At 52.1% G+C, this 24,534-nt stretch overlaps 1 protein-coding gene across 4 annotated transcripts in view; it reads left to right on the plus strand.

Moving 5' to 3' along the window:
- The window catches only part of GHDC (GH3 domain containing), a 240,302-nt gene that overhangs the window by 92,904 nt on the left and 122,864 nt on the right, over positions 1-24,534 (plus strand). For all 4 annotated transcript variants that reach the window (XM_086924132.1, XM_086924134.1, XM_086924133.1 and 1 more), the window contains one exon: positions 23,505-23,638. In XM_086924132.1, the coding sequence (XP_086780258.1) occupies positions 23,505-23,638 (134 nt within the window). The remainder of the gene's footprint in view (positions 1-23,504; positions 23,639-24,534) is intronic.

Here is a 24,534-nt window from a genome sequence, read left to right on the forward strand (position 1 = left end):
TCGAGCCTCACGTTGCTGACTGTTGGATGTTTGTGCGTGGTGTGCACGAGGCAAGTGCTGCCATGAGCAGCACCATAGCCTGGAATATTGTTGTATAAACTTCTATGTGTTTGTTTGTGTGCGTGCGTGCGTGCGTGTGTGTGTGTGTGTGTGTGTGAGCGTGCGTGCGTGTCTGGTGTTGGGTTTGTGTTACTATCCTTGTGGATACTTCCGTGTGTAAACCCACTCACGCTGTGGTGACTTCATTGCACTTTGGGGTCCTGAACCCAGGTCCCCACAAGCCAATTACTTCTAAACTATCAATCAATCAATCAATCAGTGACACTTGTAAAGCGCGCTACATACCCGTAGGGTCTCAAGGCGCTGGGGGGGGGGGGGGGGGGTGGTGCCGCTACTGCTCGAACAGCCAGGTCTTCAGCTTCTTCCTGAAGGAGAGGTGGTCTTGGGTCAGGCGCAGGTCGGTCGGGAGGGAGTTCCAGGTCTTGGCGGCCAGGTAGGAGAAGGACCTTCCTCCTGTAGTCGCTCTTCGGATGCGGGGGACGGCGGCGAGGGCGTGGTTGGCTGATCGGAGGTGGCGTTTGGGTGCGTAGAAGTTGATCCGGCTGTTGAGGTAGCTCGGGCCTTGGTCGTGTAGGGCTTTGTGTGCGTGGGTGAGGAGGCGGAAGGTGATTCTTTTGTTGACGGGGAGCCAGTGAAGGTCTCTTAGATGTCCGGTGATGTGGCTGGTTCGTGGGATGTCGAGGATGAGTCTGGCTGAGGCGTTCTGGATCCGCTGGAGTCTCTTCTGGAGCTTGGCGGTGGTACCGGCGTAGAGGGCGTTGCCGTAGTCCAGTCGGCTGGTGACGAGGGCCTGGGTGACGTTCTTCCTGGTCTCGGTGGGGATCCACCGGAAAATCTTCCGTAGCATGCGTAGGATGTTGAAGCACGCCGAGGAGACGTTGTTGACTTGTCTGGTCATGGAGAGGGAGGAGTCCAGGATGAAGCCCAGGTTGCGTGCCTGGTCTGTCGGTTTGGGTGCGGTGCCCAGGGCGGGAGGCCACCAGGAGTCGTCCCAGGCGGAGGGGGAAGAGCCCAGGATGAGGACCTCCGTCTTGTCCGAGTTCAGTTTCAGGCGGCTGGTCGTCATCCACTCGGCTACCTCTCTCATCCCTTCGTGCAGGTTGGCTCTGGCGGAGGCGGGGTCGTTGGTCAGGGAGAGGATCAGCTGGGTGTCGTCGGCGTAGGAGATAATGCTGAGGTTGTGTTTGCGTACGATGGCCGCGAGGGGGCTCATGTAGACGTTGAAGAGAGTGGGGCTCAGAGATGATCCTTGAGGGACGCCGCAGATGACTTCGGAGGCCTCTGACTTGTACGGTGGTAGGCGGACTCTCTGTGTTCTTCCGTCGAGGAAGGAGATGATCCATTCCAGCGCCTTGTCCTGGATTCCGATGTTGCTGAGGCGCTGTACTAGGGTGCGGTGGCAGACCGTGTCGAAGGCCGCGGAGAGGTCTAGGAGGATGAGGGCTGCTGTTTCTCCATTGTCCATCAGGGCTCGGATGTCATCGGTGGCAGAAAATGACCCCAGAAACATCTGCAATGATTTTCACACTTAAAAAAACTGACCTTGTGGGGACCTGTGTTTCCAATGTGTGTTTCTTTTTTTGCTCAGTCTTGCTCCTGTAGACAGGAGGTGGTACTGCAGCCTCAAACACCCCTTGGAAACCCAACACACTTAAGGCGTGCCACTTTTATCTTGCATATCCGAAGTATGTTTTAAACCATCCTCAGTTTCATGTTTCGTTGTGCCCACACTATAAGGAAGTCTCATGTTCCATTAAGAAGCTGCCCTGCAGCGCAGCACTGTACATGTCACGTGGTATGTTGATATTTATGTAGCGCCCAGTCTGACAGGAGTGTGACCTCGCAGCACTATGGGCTGTCTGGGGGCGCCTCGGCAAGTGATTCTAGGCTTTCGATTGCTCCTAGCGTGTGACTCATTGTATCACGACGACATGTTGTGTGTTTTGTTCTCTGGCCCCTCTGTTTGGGGAGCTGTGCCCTGTTCGGTGAGCTGTCATTGTGTGGGTGTGGTCTCTGAGAGGTGTGTGGTGTGTGGGTGTGGTGTGTGTGGGTGTGGTGTCTGTGTGGTGGGTGGGTGTGGTGTGTGTGTGTGTGTGGGTGTGGTATCTGAGAGGTGTGTGGTGGGTGTTTACCGATTATTTATGCAAATCTTAGGTGAGTAAGATGCCCTTTGTCCGGTTAGATGGAACCTCGAGCCTCACGTTGCTGACTGTTGGATGTTTGTGCGTGGTGTGCACGAGGCAAGTGCTGCCATGAGCAGCACCATAGCCTGGAATATTGTTGTATAAACTTCTATGTGTTTGTTTGTGTGCGTGCGTGCGTGCGTGTGTGTGTGTGTGTGTGTGTGAGCGTGCGTGCGTGTCTGGTGTTGGGTTTGTGTTACTATCCTTGTGGATACTTCCGTGTGTAAACCCACTCACGCTGTGGTGACTTCATTGCACTTTGGGGTCCTGAACCCAGGTCCCCACAAGCCAATTACTTCTAAACTATAGAAAATGACCCCAGAAACATCTGCAATGATTTTCACACTTAAAAAAACTGACCTTGTGGGGACCTGTGTTTCCAATGTGTGTTTCTTTTTTTGCTCAGTCTTGCTCCTGTAGACAGGAGGTGGTACTGCAGCCTCAAACACCCCTTGGAAACCCAACACACTTCAGTAATCTGATCCGCAGGCATGAAGCAGGTAAGTCATTTCAAAGGGCGTGGGGGAGCAGCAGGTCTCAGCTGTAGTTTGACCTGAATACAAAGGCCTTTCAAATGTTATGTAGATGTTTTATTTTAACTTATAATTCCAATGATATTGTTGTGTTTGCTTCCTCTATGAGCCAAGTATATTTTTAAGATGTATGAAAGCATGCCCTTAAACAGTTCAGTCCAGTTTATTCCATTGCCTATGCCTGACAGGTCAGTTATTTTAATTCCAAAGTCCTTCGTCATCACCTGACCTCAGCCACAGCTATGCCGCCAGTCCGGTACTTTTGTGCCCAAAATAACTTTTCTCTTTGTGATTTTTGCAAAGAAGCAGCAGGTTTCTGCTAAGCTTTTGTGTTTCCATGCGAGTATGAGAATTGAGACTTTCTTATAGTGAAACTCGCCCATGTAGCCCCCCCCTCCACACACACACTTGCACTGGTGCCGGTTTCCACAGATATCAATGCGCAGGAGCATCGGTCCCGCGCGGCACTTTTTTACAGACAGGATTTCTGCGGATGGAGCGATTGCTGGTTTAAAACTGCAGCAAAAGCAGACAGTGCACCATTAAATAAATCCCTTTATGTCTCTGTCTGCAATAAGGGACCCCAACACTTGTGAATCAAAGAAAGGAGGTGGCCTCGCCCTGCATTCAAACCAGGGGCGCAGCTCGACACTTCGGAGGGGCGAGGCTGGAGGGGGGGCTGACACACCAAGCGATGGAGGCAGAGCAAAGACTTGTATTTATTTATTTATTTTGAAAGTTTTATATAGCGCAAACATGACCACCGAGGGTATAAGAGCGCTTTACAGATTATGCATCAAAGGGTATAAACATAGAAATCAGAATAAACAAAGCGACAAAATCAAAGTCTAAAATTGTCCAACAATCTTGTGAGGGAAAAGTAAACACACAACAGTTTGGCTCCTGCTAGCTGGGGCCCCATAATAAACCACCCGATACAGATCGGGTCTGTCGCCCCTCGACCCCTCCACTTACTGTTCCAGACCAACAACTATCCCCCCTCCACTGGCTCCCCGGGCTCGAAGGGCCCACTTGATGACCTCGCCTGATTCACCTGTCTGTTGCAACCAGACCACAGACAATGCTTCAAAGGAGCACTTATCACCCTGTGCAAGTCATTCTAGCCCAAGAGGCTGAATAGAGTTGCTGTCTTTCTAGCCCTGCTGGCTCACTATTGGAACACCGGTCCCCAAGACTGCTGAGGGCCACCATAGAGTACTTCACAGGCCCGAGAGATTAATCCCACACTACAACCCGTACTCACGAAAATCCGACTGCCCGTCTTAGGACCTTAGCCGAGCGCAGCAGCGCCACCACCATAGGCTTGGGGCTCGGAGCCGCACCATGGTGGACCTGGGCGGCTGCCCCAGGAGACACCTCTACGAGCCCCTGCCGCCCTCCGCCCTGCTCTGCTGGGCCCTGCTGCTGCTCTGTGCCCCGGAGAGCTCCGCGCTGGCAGACTTCTCAGTAAAGACCCTCTCTGCTTCCCAGCCTGCCCTCTCGCAACCTACCCTCTCGCAGCCTGCCCTCTCGCAGCCTGCCCTCTCGCAGCCTGCCCTCTCGCAGCCTGCCCTCTCGCAGCCTGCCCTCTCGCAGCCTGCCCTCTCCCAGCCTGCCCTCTCCCAGCCTGCCCTCTCCCAGCGTGTCCCCTCCCTGCCCTCTCCCAGCCTGCCCTCTCCCAGCCTATCCCCTCCCTGCCCTCTCCCAGCCTGTCCTCTCCCTGCCTGTTGTCGTGTCCCGGCGGCAGCAGGCAGCAGGCAAGAGCATGCACTGCGTCCCCGAAGTAACAGCCCTAAAGCAAGCAAGAAGTACGCCCCCTCCCACCAATCCCTGTTGGGTAGTGGAAACTGTCCAAACTGGGGTGCAGACAGCCCCTCTCACCTTTCAGCCTGGTACCACTGCACCAGCCGCACTACTTCCCTACTGACCATTCTCCACTTCAGCCCCGTCTAAATTACAATTCCTGCTTGTGACCCTTTTGCCTGCTTGTGCTAGTTTTCGTGACCCTGTTGCCTGCTTGTGCCTCCGTGTGCCCCTGTTGCCTGCTTGTGCCTCCGTTTTCGTGCCCCTGTCGCCTGCTTGTGCCTCAGTTTTCGTGCCCCTGTCGCCTACTTGTGCCTCTGTGTGCCCCTGTCGCCTACTTGTGCCTCCGTGTGCCCCTGTTGCCTGCTTGTGCCTCCGTGTGCCCCTGTTGCCTGGTTGTGCCTCTGTGTGCCCCTGTTGCCTGCTTGTGCCTCCGTTTTCGTTTTCGTGCCCCTGTTGCCTGCTTGTGCCTCCGTGTGCCCCTGTTGCCTGCTTGTGCCTCCGTGTGCCCCTGTTGCCTGCTTGTGCCTCCGTGTGCCCCTGTTGCCTGCTTGTGCCTCCGTGTGCCCCTGTTGCCTGCTTGTGCTGTGTGGGTGTGTGTGGAAGGCTCTGTGTGGGTGTGTGGAGGGCTCTGTGTGGCTGTGTGTGTGGGGGGCTTTGTGTGGCTGTGTGTGTGGGGGGCTCTGTGTGGCTGTATGTTGGGGGCTCTGTGTGGCTGTGTGTGGGGGGGGCTCTGTGTGGCTGTGTGTGCGGGGGGCTCTGTGTGGGTTTGTGTGGGGGGGCTCTGTGTGTGTTTGTGTGTGTCATTTGCTAGAGATAAAGCTAGTGGCATTGTAAATGACAATGCCATTTATTTATGTTTAAAAAAAACATAAATAAAAATAATGTCAAGAGCAATGCCAATAGCTCTAACTTTAACAAAGGCAAAACCATTGCATTGTAAATGCTTGTCTTTTGGATGCATTGTGGTGTGGGGTGCTGAGCGCTCTTCTCCTTGCGTGTGGCCTGTTGCGGTCTCCGTGTCCCGCGCTGTTTCAGGCGTCTGCTGCCCTGGTCGAGTGCGCCTTGGATGGGGGCGGTGCTTCCGGTGTGTGCCTGGTCTGCTTCCTGTCCTCCTCACGGGGATCGTCCTATCAGGGCACGGTGCAACAGGTGCGTGATTCTGGGCTTTTTGCCGGTCGCGGGTGTCCTGCTGCTGTCCCTATACCCCGCGCTGCTTCTTGAGTGCATTGCCTTGGTGGTGTGCACCTTGGCTTGGGGCTGTGCTTCCTGTGGGTGCGCGGTCTGCGGGCTCCTCTCGGGGAGCTTTATGTCGGGGCTGCTCTCTTCTCGGGTTGCCTGCTGCTGCTTCCCTGCTCTCGCGCTGCTCCCGGTGGTAAACGTGCGTTGCCCTGTTTGTGAGCGCCTTGGATGGAGGCTTTGCTGCCTTTGGTGGCAGGTGCTTGTGTGTGCCTGCAGTTGCTCCGGCCTGGTGCTCTCTGGCGCGCTCTGGCCGCCACGCCCGCCTGCGGAGTGTGGATCTCTGGCTGGTGCTGGGCAGTCGGGCACTGGGGTTCCTGGTTCGGTGCTCGTCGTGGGTGCAGGTACCTGTGTCCTCTCCCTTGGTTGGTGTTGTTGGGGTTTCTGTTGCTAGTCCGTGGCCTTGCCACCTGCGCGCTCCTGCTATCCTCTGTTTTCTGAGGTTGCCGCGGGGCTTCTGGCCATGCGTGCTTTTGTGTTTTCTTTTTGGGCACTGTTGGGGGGTTCTCCTCTCCTTTGAGTTTGTTTGCTGCTTCGCTGTGCTGTTGGCATTCACTCTTTCTGTTTGGTGGCCTGCCTCGGATTGGCGTGGGTTCCTGTCTCCGCTGTGGTGGCTGGTCCCTTTTTCGCTGGCTCTGTCTCTGCTTGCTCCTGGGATTCCATGTGTTGTTGGGGACTCCCTGCCTGATTGCTTCCGACTTGCCCTCTGCTGCTCTTGTGTCAGGGTCGCCTCTCGCTCCCTCGGCGGCGGCCTGTTGGTATGTGCTTCTGTTCGCCCCCTTCTTCGGGCTCCTCCGCGGCTCCCTGCCCCCGGCTGGTGATGGGAATGTGTTCCTCCTCCTTGGGCGGCTGAGGGGGGGGGGGTCCTGTTGGCTCCCCAGGGTTCCTGTTGGCCTGCTGCAGTTTTTCCCCTCTTTCTTTGCTGTCCCTCTGCGTCCCGGCTTCTTGAGGTGTCGCAGGTACGGTGGTCGTGGCCCGGCCTTGGTTGTGCTCTGTCTGCCCCTTTTTCTCGTGGCCTTGCTTCCGCTGCGGGCTGGCTGTTGTCTTGTGGCCTCTGCTCAGCTTGTGTTTTCTGGATGTTCACCTCCGCTTCCTGGCTTCGGCTTGGTTGGTCGGGATTTTATGGCAATGGGGCTCCTGTTCCTGGTTTTGTTCCTCCCGTCCCTTGGGCTGCGCCTGGTTCCTCTTCCGGCTTCCTGGTGTCGTGCCTGGTGATCTCTGGGGTTTCTCTGCACCCTCTGCATGCGCCTGGGTGGCTCGTGCTGCCTTGGGTGCGCCTGTTCTGTTCTCCTTTGCTTCGGCCTGGGGCTTCGGGTGTTTGTCCCGGGGTCTTCTGTGTGCTCGGGTTGCTTCTGGGGTCTGGCTGATTCTGTTCTTGTTAGCTCCTGCCCTTGTTCTCCCTGTGCTTGCCTTTGGCTTGCTTCCGGTGTTTCCTGGCCGCCCCTCGTGGTTCTGCCGCTATTCCTGTCTGGTTTGTTCCTGGTTGGGGCCTCTTGGTGTTGCCTGGTGGAGGCTTCTCTAGCTGGTGTGGTTGGGCGCCTGCTCTTCTTTTCCTTGGCACCCCCCACCCTCGGGTTGTGTTTCCGGTGGCGGTTCGCCTTTTGGTCCCTGGGGTTGGTGCCGCTGTTGTTTGGGCCTGGCTGTCTTTTGCTGCTTTCGTGTCCTTGGGTTGGCGCCTGTTTCCCCTCTTCTTCCCTGGGAGGTCCTGGTCTCGTCTGGTTCCCGTGATGGGTGCCTGGCTGGGTGTCTGCCGGGGCTTTTCCACTACTACCAGTTGGTCTCGGTTTTGGGGCTCCGCTTCCTTGCCTGGGCTCTCTTTTTGTGTCCTGGCAGGGTGCTCTGCAGTTGTGGCTGCATCCTGGTGGGTCCTTCGGGGCCTTCTTGGGGCCTGTGTGGGGTCCTGTGGCTCCGGGTCTACCGGCTTCCTGCTGGTTCGGTTTGGCCTCGTGCTGTGCCTCCTAGGGTTTCTGGCTGTGCTGTCGCTTTTCAGCCTTCTCTACGGTGTGTTTTGCTGGCCGTTTCTTGGTACTTTCCTGGTTCTGGCGTCCTGGCCTTTCCAGGGCTTTGTTCCCGGTCTGGGTCTGTTTGGGACCCCCCTTCTCTGGTTGGGGTGCGGTTCTGTGGTGCTCTTGCCACTGTGGGGTTCTCTCTCCTGTCTGCGGGTTGTCTGGGATTTTCCTGCGGCTTGGCCTTCTGCCTTCTCTGCTTCCTTCGGCTTCTGCTTGACCGGTTTCCTCTGTTTCTTTTCGGTCATCCGTGTGGTCCGGCGGTGATGTGCTGGAGTGTCCCTGTTGCACCCTGCCCATTGCTTAGGCCTGGGCTCCTTCCGGTTTTTGGTTGGGCCTGCAGGTCCTCCTGCGTGGTCTGGTTGCTTGGCTCTGGTCCTGGCTTCCTGGTTCCTTTGGCGTCGGTTGCCCTGGTTGGTGCTGTTTTCTTGGCTCCTCTCCAGCGTTGCTGGGTTCGGGCCTTATGGGCTTTTGGTCTGGGTGCTGTGCCGTTAAGTAATAGAGCATCACTCCATGGTCCCGCAAGGTGTCTGCTCTGCCCCCCGATGGTGAGTCTGGGCAGCGCACCAGGGCCTATTGCTGGCGCCCTCGGGGGCTGCTTGCCACTGTGGCGCGGCGCGCTCGCAGCCGCGGGTAAGGAAGAGCGCCCGGCCAGTCCCCACCACTGCATCGGCCCCGGTCCAGTCCTTCTTCTGGCCACCTCTGCCCTGTTCCATCAGAAGGGCGTGCCTCCTCAAAGCACTGCAGCCGGGCCGTGGCCTGTCCCTCACGCCGCCCTTGGTTACGCGCTCGCGCCAGACGCCACTGGGCTAATGAGGCCGGAACCGGGGGGCTCTCTCAAACGGATCGGCTCAAATCCAGGGTCCGGACGAGCCTCGGTCGGCTTCTGTGTAACCCCGAGGGCCCGCCGAATAATCAGGATGGCACCAGGGCAACCCAAGGGATAAGTATGCAGATGCAGTTGGATTATTCGCTCGGCGAAGTAGAGCCGTTGGGTACAGAGTTGGCATCCACCATGATGGCGTACCCCTGAAAACGAATCTGAGCTTTTATTGGTTTCCTGCCAACCCTTAGATTAACATCCATAACTGACCTGCATAATCTGACTAACACAAGTCTTTTCGAGAGGCCCCAGGTGTTCTTATTGTCAAGGAGGTTATCCGAGGTAATTAAGTCTGTACTGAGCGATCTGTGTTTTATTACAAAAACGGGCTTTCACTTTGGCAGGTTTGGCACCAGTGACAAAGACAAAGGATTTAATATTATTTATCGAAAGGTCCAAACCGCTCATGAAGTCAGCGAAAGAGTCAAGTAGCAGTTGGAGTGCTTGCCATCCTTGACATAAGGACGGCACCATCTGCATATAGAAACAAGCATTTGCAATGCAAAAGGTCTCGCATTAGGAAAGTGTGAGCTATTGGTATTGTAAATGACATTTTTTTTAATATGTGTTGGCTTGAAAATATATAAATTAATAGCATTGTTATTCACAAAGCCAATAGCTTACACTTTCCTAATGCGGAAACTATTGGCTATGGCAATGCTTGTTGGTAGCAAGCAAGGACAGTGCTGTTGTGATGATGTGGTTGGGCTGAGTGATGTGGTGGTGTATTATAATGATGTGGTGGTGTATTAGAGTGATGTGGTGGTGTATTAGAGTGATGTGGTGGTGTCCCAGAGTGATGTGGTGGTGTCCCAGAGTGATGTGGTGGTGTCCCAGAGTGATGTGGTGGTGTCCCCGAGTGATGTGGTGGTGTCCCAGAGTGATGTGGTGGTGTCCCCGAGTGATGTGGTGTCCCTGAGTGATGTGGTGGTGTCCCTGAGTGTTGTGGTGGTGTCCCTGAGTGGTGCCCCTGAGTGATGTTGTGGTGTCCCTGAGTGGTGCCCCTGAGTGATGTGGTGGTGTCTCTGAGTGATGTGGTGGTGTCACTGAGTGATGTAGTGGTGTCCCCGAGTGATGTGGTGGTGTCCGTGAGTGATGTGGTGGTGTCCCCGAGTGATGTGGTGGTGTCCCCGAGTGATGTGGTGGTGTCCCCGAGTAATGTGGTGGTGTCTCCGAGTGATGTGGTGGTGTCCCCGAGTGATGTGGTGGTGTCCCCGAGTGATGTGGTGGTGTCCCCGAGTGATGTGGTGGTGTCCCTGAGTGATGTGGTGGTGTCCCTGAGTGATGTGGTGGTGTCCCTGAGTGATGTGGTGGTGTCCCTGAGTGATGTAGTGGTGCCTCTGAGTGATGTGGTGGTGTACCTGAGTGATGTGGTGGTGTTCCTGAATGATGTGGTGTGCGAGGGGGTGAAGGGGTGAGGGTCAGTGAGGGTGAGCGGGTTGTGAGGGTGAGGGTGAGGGGTGTGAGGTTGTGAGGGTGAGTGAGGATGAGTGAGGATGAGTGAGGGTGTGTGAGGGTGTGTGAGGGTGATGGGGGTGAGGGTGAGGGGTGTGTGAGGGGGTAAGGGTGTGAGGGTGGGTGAGGGTGGGTGAGGGTGAGTGAGGGTGGGTGAGGGTGGGTGAGGGTCAGTGAGGGTGTGTGAGGGTGAGTGAGGGTGAGAGGGTGTGAGGGTGTGGGTCCGAAGTAAATGGTGGCAGGACAGACATCTTAAGACAGAGAGAAGAGACTGCGTGGTGACTGCGTTGGTCAGTTTCAGAATCAGGAGGGGCAGAGTCAGCACAGTCTGTGAGGGATCAACGTTTCTAGAGGCAAAGCATAGCGGATGTAGCATTGCAGCTAGCAAGTCGAGTGTTTTCAAGCTGAGTGTACCTAGAGAGATGGCAAAACAGCAACAGCATTTGAGGAGCAAGGCTACTGTAAACAAGCACGGTAGGCTTTCACTTTCGTCCAGAAACAAGCTCTCGGTATTGCTGTGGCGGGGGGCCGGGGAGCGGGAGCGCATTTCTTTGAAGTCTAATGGGGGTGGGCGGCGGAGTGGCAGCCTTTGAAGTCTGATGCCGAGGCACAGACAAATGGTGGTGCGCGATGTGCACGGGGGAGCGGCAGCCTTTGAAGTCTGATGCCGAGGCACAGACAAATGGCGGTGTGTTATGTGGCTGGCGATGGTGTGCACGCGCATAGATCACATGAACTGTATGCGATCCGCAGCCGTTTTGGTAGACTTTTCTTTTCCGCTTACTATAATCTCACCGGAGCAATGCGCAAGCGCATTGGCTCAGGCAAGACCTAAAAACTGGTAATGGATGGGTGCCAATGTAAGTGGCATCACATTGTTTTTCTAGCAACACCGCCTCTAAACCAATATTATAAAGCCAGAATCCACCTCTGCCTGCCACCACGAGTGATGGAAAAGCGTTTGGTACGTGGGCCTTCCTCCCCAAATCTTACCAATGTAGACATTTCAAAATGAATTTCTGCCAAAAAAGGAAACCAGGGCTGGATTAACACCAAGAGACTACGGCATTGACCTTAACTTAGAGCGGTTCACCCAGTCGAAATCTGATGTAAGGTCCATAATACCAGCCGTGGCAAGTAAGAGCGGTGTGGCCAGGTGAGGGGGGATTTTGAGAGACTACCACAAGGGAAAATTTATTATTTATTTAATTTTCCTTCGTGGTTGTCTCTCAATCTCCCCTCACCTGGCTCCACCGCTCTTACCTGCAGCAGCCGTGGCTGCATAACACCCTAAAAGAAGGTGCCCTTTTTGGCTCCATCATATTTCTGAATTAATAAATGCTGATTCAGACTTTGGTCAATAGAACTCATGTCAGGCCTTAACTCATACTGCACTACGTTAAAGGGGGTACACCCAAAGAAAGTCACTGGGACCTGGGTGAGTGTACAGTACAAGCAGTAGGGGTCCCATAACGTATGATTCGCAAACAAACAAAAATTGGTGCCCCAAAGGAGATTGTTTAATAAGGTCTTTTGACCATTGTCATGTCACTACCCTAATACCCTGCAGGATTCCCATCACCACAACCCCCCCCCCCCCCACCCCGTCTCCTTTGGGGCACCAATTGCGCTAATTTCGATTGGATTCTTTTGCATTACATTTTGTGTATCCACACACTGTGATTAAATAACAATGTATGCTCATAAATTTGCATTTACGTTTATTTGTCTTTAAACTGAATCAATTTTTGTTTGTTCGCGAATCATACATTCTGGGACCCCTCCTGCTTGTACTGTGAACTCATACTGCGAGTCTGAGATGATTTTTTTTTTTCTCGGCTCAAGAAGACAGTGGATCCAGAACCACCTGACCAGAAACCTTGACAGTGGAGTCAATCAGAGATATGGGCCTATAACAGCTTGGGTCAGTCTGGTCACCCTTTTTGAAAATTGGAACAATGATGGAATGGGACCATGAGCTGGCGGGAGGGGGAGCTATTAACACGGCGGCATTAAGAATATTAGACAGCAAAGGGGCCTGAATAACCGTGTCACTCCAAAAAATGTCAGCTGGGACGCTGTCATGGCCGGGGGCCTTGTTGCAGGCTGCACGCCTAATGGCACTCAAGGCTTCATTATTAGAGAAAGAGAGGCTGGAAGTGCTCATTACCTTACTACCAATATTTAAAGTACCAGACTCCCACCCATCCACAAACGAAGTAATTCGAGAAAAGTGATGATTCCACTTATCTTCGACTATCACAGAGGACAGAGTTGGGGTCACTGAAAATGGAAAGTTTAGGACTATCCAAAATGTAGAACAATCATTAGAATCACTGACTCAAACTATTTGTTCCCAGACATCATCTTTAAGGGATTCTTTTCTCTCTTTTGTGACCTTCTTGTAGCGGGCATTCTAGACGTTTAATCTCCCCTCTATCTCTTGGGTAGCAAATAAGGGCCTTGATTAAAGCACGATGGGCTTTATAACAGGGTTTGTTGAACCAACAAGCCCCACTAGGTGCAGAATAACCGTGACTAGGTACTGTGAGAGCAAGTCTCACACCAGAACATTTTACAGAAAAAGCATTTAGAAAATCAGTGGGATCTTAATTGGGATTGTGGCAACGTTCTAGCTCGGAACTCCTTTGTCTAAACAGATTCCCTCAAAATTCTTCTGGTATTACCTTAGTCCACTTCAGACTTCTAACCTGGTCTGAGGGGGTCAAATATTTAAAAGGAAGGGGAAATGAAGGTGGTCTCTGGCACAACATTTTTAAGACTAACACTAGGGGATTGTGATCGCTCCAGCCAGACCATTTGGTCTGATAATCTACTAAAGAGCTAGAGAGGGGCTAGAAAATCAAGATACAGTCCTCTATTGACTGTGACACTCTTCCCACATAGGTGGGGGCAACATGGCTACGAGGTATGATCAAGTTCAGGAATTGAATCAGTAGGTTTGCTTGGTCCCGTTGGGTAGTCTGTGCAAGGTGGCCAATTAAGAGTCATCACTAGAGGGGAAATCCTGAAGAATTTGACAGGTATTTGAAAACGTATGGATATTAAAGTCGCCCAGAACCACAATCGAAGCATACAAGCTAGGGTCCGTGTCTGAGGCCTATACAGAGATCTTATATTTCTGTACGACGGGGCCCAGGGTGGAGAGAACTTCAGATTAAGAAGTATGCGCATTAGAATTATAAATGTTTACAATCAGTAACATCGATTTATCTGGGAAGGTAAGTGAATCCACCCCTATTTATTGGCAATTTGTCTCCACCTCTGCCATGACACAGTTCAAAGATAAAGATATTAGGATACTCAACCCTGCTGTAGCTCGCCCTGAGGGGAATGGAATTGCTGGGTGGAAAAGATCAGGTTTCCTGAAAGGCCTGTGTGTGAAAAGGTTTAATTTAGTCTAGCCAGTTTGGATCCTTGACCTTCTCCTCAAGCCCTGCAATATTCCCTGAGAGAAAGCAAAGCTGATCACTGGGATCAGACCCTACAGGAAAATCATCATCAGCCTCCTTGCTCATTTTGACAGAGTTTCATCAGGCTTGGTATAACGTAGTCAATCCACCTTCTCGAGAGAATCAAGAACCTCAAACCTGTTGGAGGAAACATAAGGGCGGGCAGACTCCCTACGGTGCCTAAGATGTGTCTCTTGAGCACCTTAAAACGCCCCAGAGTAGAGGGGTCCGGGGGGCTCGCACCCTAAGTGTGAGCCCTGGATTATTGAAGAACCCTAACGGCCATAGCCCAATACTTGAGCCTTCTGTTCCCTGAGATGAGGCTAAAGTTCTGCCTGTGTCCCCACTGCCACTAAAATACACCACAATACAATAGCCGTATAACGATCATCTTGAGTGATGCAGGCCCACCCTGATTCGCAGCGATAGTTTCAGGTCATCGCCAACTCATCTCCTTTGCTACCTTTCTCTTCTGGGAAGCATCATCTTCACACAAGGGCCCCTCCAGTTCATTTCCTAAACAGTGGGTCACCTCTTTTCTTCAAGGCAGGCTCAAGGCATCTCCTAGCAGGCTAGAAAAATCCCCAGGCTTGTAGTTCCAAAACTGGCAAAGGGGAGTTGGCAGTCAGTACTCCATGCCCAGAGCATAGAAGTGTTTCTTGGCTACCACTAGTGTGAGATCCTGGAGAAATCTTGGCACACTGAATTTCATTTTCTGTCCCATCTTATACTGAGATTGCAGTCACAGTTTGTGTATTGAAGAGTCCAGCTCTGAGGCTGTTTTTGGGTAGTTCCTGCTTTTTTGCGTATTCTTCACAGACTGGTCCTCTCATAGCCTTTATCTTTTAGTGTCAGTGGGACGAAGGTGTATAACTGATAGTCTCCTTTCAAGGGAAAACAAAAATAGGCAATACAAAGGAGACGCTATCCCATTTATCAACTGTTAATATTTGGGTGTAGTCCGTCGAGGGAACAATAGGGCAGGAATGGACAAGGCAATTGCCCTGTACTTGAAATGGCCTTCAGTTTCCTCTCCTATGTACCTTTCAGTCTGGTCCTCTACAAGGGACCTCTGGCATGTCCTAGAAAAGCCCTGCAATTCACATTGCTGCCTCCAACCTTCATCTTACATACCACTTGGATTTGGGGAATCAAAATCAATGTTTACACGTGTTATGCCAATTTAAAAAGAAAAGAGGCTATGAAGCGACTTTCCCTTGCAGGTGACAGGTGACCTGTAATCTTTTCTTTCAGTGCCACCGCTGTCAGCCTGGTGCGCTGATGGTAGTCATGTCCAGGAAAAAGTAGAAGCACTTTGTGTGCCACTCCAGACTATATAGCCTAGCTGTAGGGTGCATTCTGTTTCACAGGAAGCGCTCTGCACACAAATATAATTGCCATGTGTGCTAAGCCGAAAAGTTGAAAACCTTACAAAATTTGCTGTGTTGAACCCGAGGGCACACGCTATCCAGAGCTCCAAGCAGGAAACCCTTTTTCTGCTGACAATCATCAATCATTCCTCTTCCATCATGATGCAGTCCTCAGTTCAAGAGTCATGTGTAAATTGAACAAATGATGATGTCCTAAAATAGACACATCCAGGTCATCTTTAGGACATCCTCATCGCTTGCTACTCATGCTTAAATTCAGATCCCTCATTTCACACTCCTTATTTATCACACCTCCTTCTGATTCTCTCTTTCCTAGTGATGACTAAAAGTGTTGATCGAAGAAGTCTGCCCAGAATAAACATACATTCAATATTGAAAATTAATTGTAAACCCCACCATGAGAATACTCTTTTTTTTGTTTTTTTGCTAGAAACCAGATGGTTCCTGACATGCTTTTAGAAACCAGATTTAAATTAGTTGTAAAATACTGAATGATCAAAAGCACCCCAACCAACATTCTGAAAATAAATCTTCTGTTGAATGAAAGTCTGTATAATGCATAAGTTTACCCTGTCCCAATTCTTCGCTTTGTTTCTATAGGAGTTATTAGCTACCCTTTTCTGAGTATAATCAGTGAATAAGCAAAAGTTCCCTTATGCTTTAACCTGTCAAACTGATGCTGGATGTGTGTTCTCTTCTGATAGAGACTGTTAGTTATAGATTCCATACCTTTGAATTACCCCCAGGAGTCAGACTGGATCCGGAGAATTTTTTCTCAGCCGTACCCCTGCACGTCGGTAGGTGGCGTTGGTCGACTCCGAGTCCGTTGTCGTCATCTTCTTCGGCGGGATGACGTTGTGGTGTCTATATAGACGTCACCCCTACGCACTGATGTCAGTTCTTTCTTTTTCTGTGCATGCCTAGCGCAGATCCGGAGAGAGCTAACCCTTTAGCCACTTTTTGACTAAGCTTTTTTTGACTTTTGTCGACTTCTGTTTTGAGTCATCGACTCCTGGTGACGAGGGATGTCCCATCGATGAACCGGCTTCAAGCCCTGCGAGGCCTATCCCAAAACTGATGTCTGTGACGGACCCGCACCTCGTGTGCCTCTCGTGCTTGGAGCGCAACGACTACCTGAGGTCGTGATCTGACTGTCGGGCCATGAATCCAAAGTCTTTGCGGGAGCAGTCCGGAAAGCTATTGGAGGCCCGGCAGTTGCACTCCAAGTCCTCCAAGTCTTCGGGTAAGTCGAAGCACAAGAAGAAGGCGAAGAAGCACCGCCGCTCCTCGCCTTCACACAGTAGGTCGAGTGACGCAACGCGGGACCCGGAGCATCGTCGCTTTAAGGCTCTGTCTTTGGTGCCGGCTTCTGGGACGGCTCCTTGCCTCCCTCCCTTTCCGGGAACCGGTGCGTCCACTGCCAATCTTTGTGCTTTTTACAAAGCTCTCCCCTCCATCTTTGAGCAGCCTGATACTCTGCTGACGCACCTTTGGGTCCCCCGAAACCAGTTGGTGGTCCTGGGCCTTCGATGCCGGCGGCTGCAGCCATGGCGGACTCCCATGGATCCAGGCCTGGATCCGAATCGATGCAGTCGACCTTACTCGACCTTCCCTGGGGCCGACGCCCCTGGCACCGGCCTTGACCCCGCCCGACGGCGTCCCCATCCTCACCTCCAAGTGGACTTGGAGCCGGATCAACATTGGTCGACGTCAAATCTGATGCCGGAGGGTACTTTTGTTCCCCTGTTCATCCCTGGTGTTCCCTATCACCCAGAAGGTGGTGATGAGAATTGGGAGGGGTCTTCTGACCCTTCAGCAGACCAGTTGGATGATCCGGACTAGAGAGAGGACCTGGGTAACGCGAGTGGTCTGGACACCTCTCCTGACCTTGGCATGCTTTCTCCCCCTACTGGGACTACGGAGGAGGGAGCGCCCTATGCTATGATGGTGAGGAGGGCAGATGAGTCCTTGGGCCTGCAGCTCCCTTCGGTGGCAGTCAGTACTAATCTCCTGACGGAGGTGCTTCATCTGTCGCCAACTTAATCTGAGCCCCTTTTGCCGTTCAACAAGGCTCTCACTGACGTCCTTCTGGGCACCTAGTCCAAGCCCAGCACAGGGGCTCGTGTGGAACAGACGATCGCCTGCGGCCAACGCCCGGCTCCAGGCGACCCAGTTTTCCTCACCAAACACCCTGCCCCAGAGAGCTTGGTCATCCAAGCCTCTTCCTCTAACGGCGCATTCCCTTTTGCTCCACCAGATAGGGAATACAAGAAGCTGCATTTCCTTTAGAAGCGCATGTTCTCTTCTTCCAGCTTGGCATTGCAGTCTTTGAAAACTGCATGCTTCTTGGGCCGATACTCCTATACCATCCTGGTTTCGGTTGCGCATGTGCTGCCTCAGTGCCCGGAGAAGGCCCGGGCCGTTCTTTCCTAGGCAGTGGCAGATGGGAGAGACGCAGCCAAATTCACGATTCGATGTGGACTGGATATCACCGACTCACTGGGCAGAACGATTGCCATGTCGGTAGCCCTACGGCGCTACACCTGGCTGAGGACTTCTGGCTTTTCATGAGATGTCCAAGCAACTTTGCAGGACATGCCCTTTGATGGCCGTCTCCTTTTTGGTGACAAAGCAGACTCTGAGCTCGAGCACTTTAAGGATTCTCGAGCTACAGCCAGATCTTTGGGCCTCGCAGCAGCGACTTGTTCGCCGTGGTCTGCTTTTTGCCCCTTTCGTGGCTATGGAAGGGGCACCCCGACACGTCCAGACCAGAACAGCCACTGGTTCACGCAAGATACCTAGTCTCTGTGTGGATGTGGGACCCAGCAACATGGGTCTGGTGGCCAGCGAGAGGGCCAGTCTACCTTTCCCACCCCTGCAGCTGCCTCCAAACCTTCCTAGTCTGCCTTTCTGCGGCCATCATCAGCCAGTGGGTGGCAGGATTCACCATCACCTCCCCCACTAGCAAACCATCACGTCAGACAGGTGGGTTTACAGATACTCCGAAGGGGCTACTCCCGCCCCTTCGAGACTACCCCTCCCTCCATGCCACTGTCTTGTGATCGCATGTGGGAGGATCATCTGGCACTTCTCCGACAGGAAGCCTCGGCTCTCTTGACCAAGGGAGCCATCAAGAGGCTTCCTACGCCAGAAGTAGGTCATGGTTGCTATTCCCGCTACTTTCTGGTGCTCAAAATGGACAAAGACCTGTGTCCTATTCTAGATCTCAGGGCCGTCAACCAATTCCTCCGGAATGAGAAGTTCAAAATGCTAACCCTTACTCAGGTCCTGTCTGCCCTCGACCCTGGAGACTGGATGGTGGTGCTGGACTTGCAGGACGCCTATTTTCACATTTCTGTCCTGCCAGGCCACAGATGCTATCTGCGGATCACGGTAGGCCACGAGCACTCTCAGATCACCGTGTTCCCCTTTGGCCTTACCAGCGCCCTTCTGGTATTCAAGAAAGTGATGGAGGTGGCGCAGATCAGGGGTTTCAGTCTTCTACTATCTTGATGACTGGCTTTTGAAAGTGACCTCGCCCCAGGCTCTCGTCTCCGACTTCCAGACTACGGCGAACCTCCTGCACTCGCTGGGGTTCACTATCAACGTGCCAAAGTCACACCTGACCCCCTCTCAAACGCTCCCCTTCATCGGGGCAGTTCTGGACACAGTGCAGTGTCGAGCATATCCTCCCAGGCAGCAAGTCTGGGATATTCGGGCTATGATAACGATGTTTCAGCCTCAGTGTGGGGCACTCTCTCTCTCTCTCTCTCCCCATATCCGTCCCTCCTATCTCCAGAGGTCCAGGGAGTACCAGAGCGCGAGGGCATGTGCAACGTTTGGAATATTGTACAAATCTGAAATGACAGATTGTGTTGATTGAAAAGTTAACAGTGCACAATGCCTGACCGCAGTGATTTGTGACCTGCTCAGGGCTTTAAGTGGGATGAAAAAACTGGGGGGGTCTCTTAACGGGGCGTGGGCTGTGTAATTAAGGGCGTATCTTAAAACACATAAGCTAAAAATCTGTGCTTAGCATGGTGTGCCGCCGGACTTGTATTTTGCTGTTTCTGTCATTGCATCCAGATATTTGATACAACAAGTAATGTCATACCTATATCAAGCCAGGGCTAATGGGTTTGTCAATGGTTGTTAGTTGCATAAGATAAATAATCAGCAACTATGGCTTGTTTATAATATTGAAAAAGCTTCAACTTAAAGCCCTAGTGACCCCACGACGATGTTGCTGTTTCTGAGTTTCAAAAAGAAAAGGGAAATCCAGAGAGAAAATGACTCTCTGTAAAGGATTTCCCTTCCCCTACAACGCTCAACTGGCATGACATCATACCGTAACTTCTCCACTAGTGAGAAGTGAGGAGTGTGAGCACGCACACATCGATGTGCCTGCTGTCATTACAGTCTGGTAAAATATGGACCGCCTGTGCGGAGGCACAAAACTGAGCCCGATACAGACCTGTTTCGAGGCCCGATTGAATAAACTGGTGGTGCTCAACACCGGGAGACCCGGCCCACTTAAAGCCCTGAACCTGCTGCCAGGGTTCAGCTCCGGAGACAGTGCAGCAGATATGACATCTTTACCACCCCTCCCCGTGCCCAGATATTTACCCCTCACCAAGCCTCTACAAAGAGGCTTGCACATTGAATTGGGACTATTTTACATTTGGAATGCAAATTGTTCATTTGGAAAGGTACAGCTGCCCGTGAGATGATGGGGAGACGGAATAATGCTTTTAGGGACGAATGTTTTCATTTCAGTTGTAAAATGCATTTAATGAACATAACTTTACCCCACCACTTATTAATGGCGGCTGCGGCATGGCCGTGCGCAGCTGGCGTGTCAAAGGCCTGCGCATCTACACTCATTCGCACCCAGTGCCAGGGACCCTAGTTCCCTCTGCCCCCAACGCTATGATGCCAGCAACCTCCACGCACTCGACCCAGATGCTGCCATCTTGCGCTTCCGAAGGACACCTAAGGCCTGTTCACCTACCGCATCTGCACCTTCACCTGCCTCCTTGCACCAGACCCACCGACCTCACGACCCTCGAACCAGACCGACCACCTCTACTGCATCCTACTCAACACCCGCTCCCTCAGAAGACCCGACGTAGAGATCTGGGACCTGCTTGGCTCCATCTCCCCAACAATGCCTTTTTCACAGAAACTTGGATGAACCCCACCTCAGCTCCGGACATCGCAACTGCCATCACTAATGGCTGCAAGATTATCCACAAGGACCGTGTCCACTGACCGGGAGAAATCCTCGCCATTGTCCACAAACACCCTTCGCCTCACAACCAGCTCTGATACTCACTCACCTGACATGGAAAACTTCCTGATCCATACCAACCGAACACCACCCTCTGCGGCACCCTTGTCGATAGACCTCCGGGACCCCGCCACCCTTCAGCGAAGCCATAACCAACTTGCAATGCTCACCACGCTCTCACCTCAATGGACTACATCATCCTCAGTGACCTCAATTTCCACCTGGACAACAATGACAACTACAACACCTCATCTCTACTGGAGTACCTTGCCACCATCTGACTCAAACAACTGGTCACGTCACCAACCCACTCAGCAGGACACACGCTGGACCCCATCTTCTCCTCAAGTAGCATCTCCGTCAGCCACACCTCTGAGCCACACTGGACCGACCACCATTGCATCCACTTCTCCTTCGCCAAACTCACCATTTGCCACCACTCCTACTGCCATTCTTGTAGAAGCTGGAACAAGATCAGCGAAAACAAGCTCACCACCTCCCTCAGCAAAACCCCACCACTGACATCCACGGACACCAATACCTCAGCACGCAACCTCCACCGCTGGATCTCCGACTATGCTAACACAGTGGCTCCCCTCAGGAAACCTTCAGGCAATCAGCCCTCGAAGAAAGAAAGAAAGCCTGGTTCTCCCCTGCCCTCCAAGAGTCCAGACGCACCTGCAGACCACACCACCTACCACCACCTCACTAGACCAACATGGAAAGCAGCAATACAGGAACACATCTATGCTAACGCACACAACAGCAAACAATTTTTCACTGTGGTCACAGAATCCGCCAAACCCAGCACAGAGATATCAGACATTTCCCCTTGCAAGACCCTTGCGACAAACTCACCACTTTCTTCCACTGCAAGATCAAGGAGATCTATGACAGATTCGCTACCCAAGACCCTCCCACCCCACCCGCAACCACTGCACCCAATGACCCCAGCAGACCCTGACCATCTGGACCACCCTCACTTCAGACAACACCTTCAAGATCATGAAGAGCGTCCACTCCAGAGCCCCCTCTGATCCCTGCCCTCACCACATCTTCAACAGAACCAGCACTTTCATCGGCCCTGAACTCTGTCACACCAATGGCTCCATCGAGACCGCCACCTTCCCTGAAAACTGGAAACATGCAGAGATCAACCCCCTGCTGAAGAAACCTTCTGCCAACCCGACGGACCTCAAGAACTACAGACCCATCTCACTGCATCCCTTCTCAGCCAAAGCCATGGAGAAATTAATCAACGCCCAACTCTGAGTTTATCAAAATGAACCACATCCTGGACCTCTTCCAATCGGTCTTCAGGAGCAACCACAGAACCAAGACTTATCTCCAGGCCGCTACAGATGACATATGTACCCTCATCCTCCTGTACCTCTCAGCTGCCTTCTACACAGTCTCCCACCATACTCTCTGCATAAGACTCCACGACGCCGGAATCTGCGACAAAGCCCTAGAATGGATCTGCTCCTTCCTCACTGACCGTACAGAAAGTCAGACTCCCACGGCTCAACTCGGAACCCACAGAGATCCGCTGCGGAGTGCCTCTGGAATCCTCCCTTAGCCCCACCCTTTACAACATCTACATGGCCTAGCGTACAGCCATCTTCAGAAGCCAAAGGCTCAACATCGTATCCTATGCCGATGACGCCCAGCTGATTCTTTCCCTCACAGATGCCAAGAGCAACTTCCATAATGGGAAGAAGGCCGTTGCCACCTGGCTGCATCAAGCTCACCTCAGACAAGACCAAAGTCCTCATCTTGGGCTTCACCCCCTCTGCCTTGGATGACTCCTGGTGGCCCGCAGAGCTCGAACCCCACCCAAGGATCACGCATGAAACTTCAGCAACATCCTGAACTCCTTGCTCTCAACGAACCGCCAAATTAACGGTGTCTTGTCGTCCAGCTTTCTCGTGCTCTGCCTGCTTCGTTAGACAAGTGGGTCCCCGCAGAGTCCAGGAAGACTTTCACACTTGCGCTCATCAGCAGCAGACTCAACTACGGCAATGCTCTCTACGCTGGCACTACCCAGAGACTCCTAAAGAAACTGCAGAACATCCAGAACACCTCTGCCAGACTGATCCTGAACATCCCGTGCTGCAGCCACATCACCAGCCACCAGAAAGACCTTTACTGGCTTCCTATCAACAAAAGAATTATCTTCAAGCTCCTCACACACACCTAAAATGCCTTCATCAACATCGGACCTGCATATCTCATCCACCGCCTCTCCTTCTACACTCCACTAAACGTCTCCGCCCAACTGGCCTTGGCCACCATCCTATGGATCTGCAAGAACATGGCTGGAGGAAAATCCTTCTCCTACCTCGCTTTGAAGAGCACGACCTTCTTGCCTCTGCAGCTCAGGCAATCGCCATCACTGCCGCAATTCTGGAAGGACCTCAAGATCTGGCTCTTAGACTGAACCACAGACCCACCGTCCACCCCCACCCCTCATGGGTGATTAGTTGCGCTTTACAAGAAGATTGATTGATTGATTTATCCCGGATTTTGGTGAGAATGAACCTGAGGCTGCTGGGCCTCATGGCCTCCTGCATTCTACTGGTGGATCCCACCCACCATTCCCCAACCAGACCTCACAGTGGTGACAGATGCGTCACCACTGTGATGGCCATTTGGGAGAGATCAGAGGTGTTTGGTCTCCAGCGGAATCCGGGCTCTATATCAACCTACTGGAGCTTTGGACGATTCGTCTGGCACTGAAGGCATTACTTCCCTCTCTCAAAGGGAAAGTGGTGCAGGTGTTCACCAACAACATCAACCGAACCTGTCCAGTCTCCACCTCCTTGCATGGAGATTGAGCGGCAACAGTTCACAGCTTTTGACCTTTCTCCCGAAGTCTGTAACATTTTCTTGGCAGCCAGGCGTCCCTCCACTAAGTCGGTATATGCCTGTTGATGGAACAAGTTTGTGGCATGGTGCACAGCAAAGGCTGTGGATCCTCTTTCAGCCCCTCTTTCATAATTTGTCCATTGTAGTTATTACTCTTAAAGTGAGGAGGAGTGCTGAACAATGGGGTGAGTAAGAGAATAATGTATTAGGAATGATGGATGAGGAATGCTGGAGATAGAGTGAGCAATGCGAATATAACAAAATGGACACTGTACAATTGAACAGTGCTTCAAGATTAATGCACTTTATTTTATTTCCAGACAGAGCCAGACGCTTAACATTCGTGGTGAAGGGATCACTGAAGATAGTTTTTACCGCTCACTGCGTCGTGCGGTCAATCTGTGGCCAGGTGCCGGACTGGTCGATTACTGCACCATAGACAGCAGGATTCTTGGTAAGACGTAAAACTTGCCTGCTTTACTTTCTGCTGGACTGAATGGCAAGGAGCATTGAATATATTGCAACCATCACTTTGTACACCTGCTCCTTCCCTGCAACCATGTGTCACCAAACCCCATGTCTTCAGAACCCATCCAAACCATCAGTATTTATAAAATTAAGCTTTGATGTCCTTCAGCATACAGTATATTGATGATGTCTATTGAGCTACGAGGTGTACTCTCCACTCTTTTGCAAACTTGATAATAAATCGATCTGCATCCTTTGGGAAAGAGTTTACACCACTTTATTTTGTCCTTTTGAACTTTAGTATTATATTTTTTCTTTACAATGCCTCTATAAAGAAGACCGAAGGTCCTAGTAGGTATAGTGGTTCTTATATAGCTCAGGAAGTAAGGGCCATATTTAGAGTTTGGCTGATGGATTACTCTGTCAAAGCGTAATGGATGTCCAACCCACCTTATTACAAAAGCCACAGGCAAATATGCACTTGTAATATGGCAGGTGGGACACCAGAATCGAGTCCCAGCTGCCAAACTCTTTTAAGGGCCTAGGGCCAGATGTACAACAGATTTTTGCATGTGCAAATGGGTTAAAGATCCGTTTGCGCATGCAAAAAACCTGTGGCCAATGTACTAACCCTATTTTGCGACTCGTTAATTAAAAAGCGACTCGCAAAATAGGGTTAGCGACTCGATATTAGGAAGGGGCGTTCCGAGGGCGTCCCTAATAGCGAGTCTGAACCCAATGCAATAATGTTTGCGACTGTAATTGTGGTTGCAAAACACTCACAGTTTACCTTCCTCTTCAAGAGGGTGGTAAACCATTCGCAAACCGGAAGAGGTTCCCAGGGGACTCCTTCCCCCTTGTGAATGGGTGACAAACATTTTT

The sequence above is a fragment of the Lissotriton vulgaris genome, chromosome 5, assembly GCF_964263255.1.
Source record: "Lissotriton vulgaris chromosome 5, aLisVul1.2, whole genome shotgun sequence".
In the NCBI taxonomy this organism is placed as follows: domain Eukaryota; kingdom Metazoa; phylum Chordata; class Amphibia; order Caudata; family Salamandridae; genus Lissotriton; species Lissotriton vulgaris.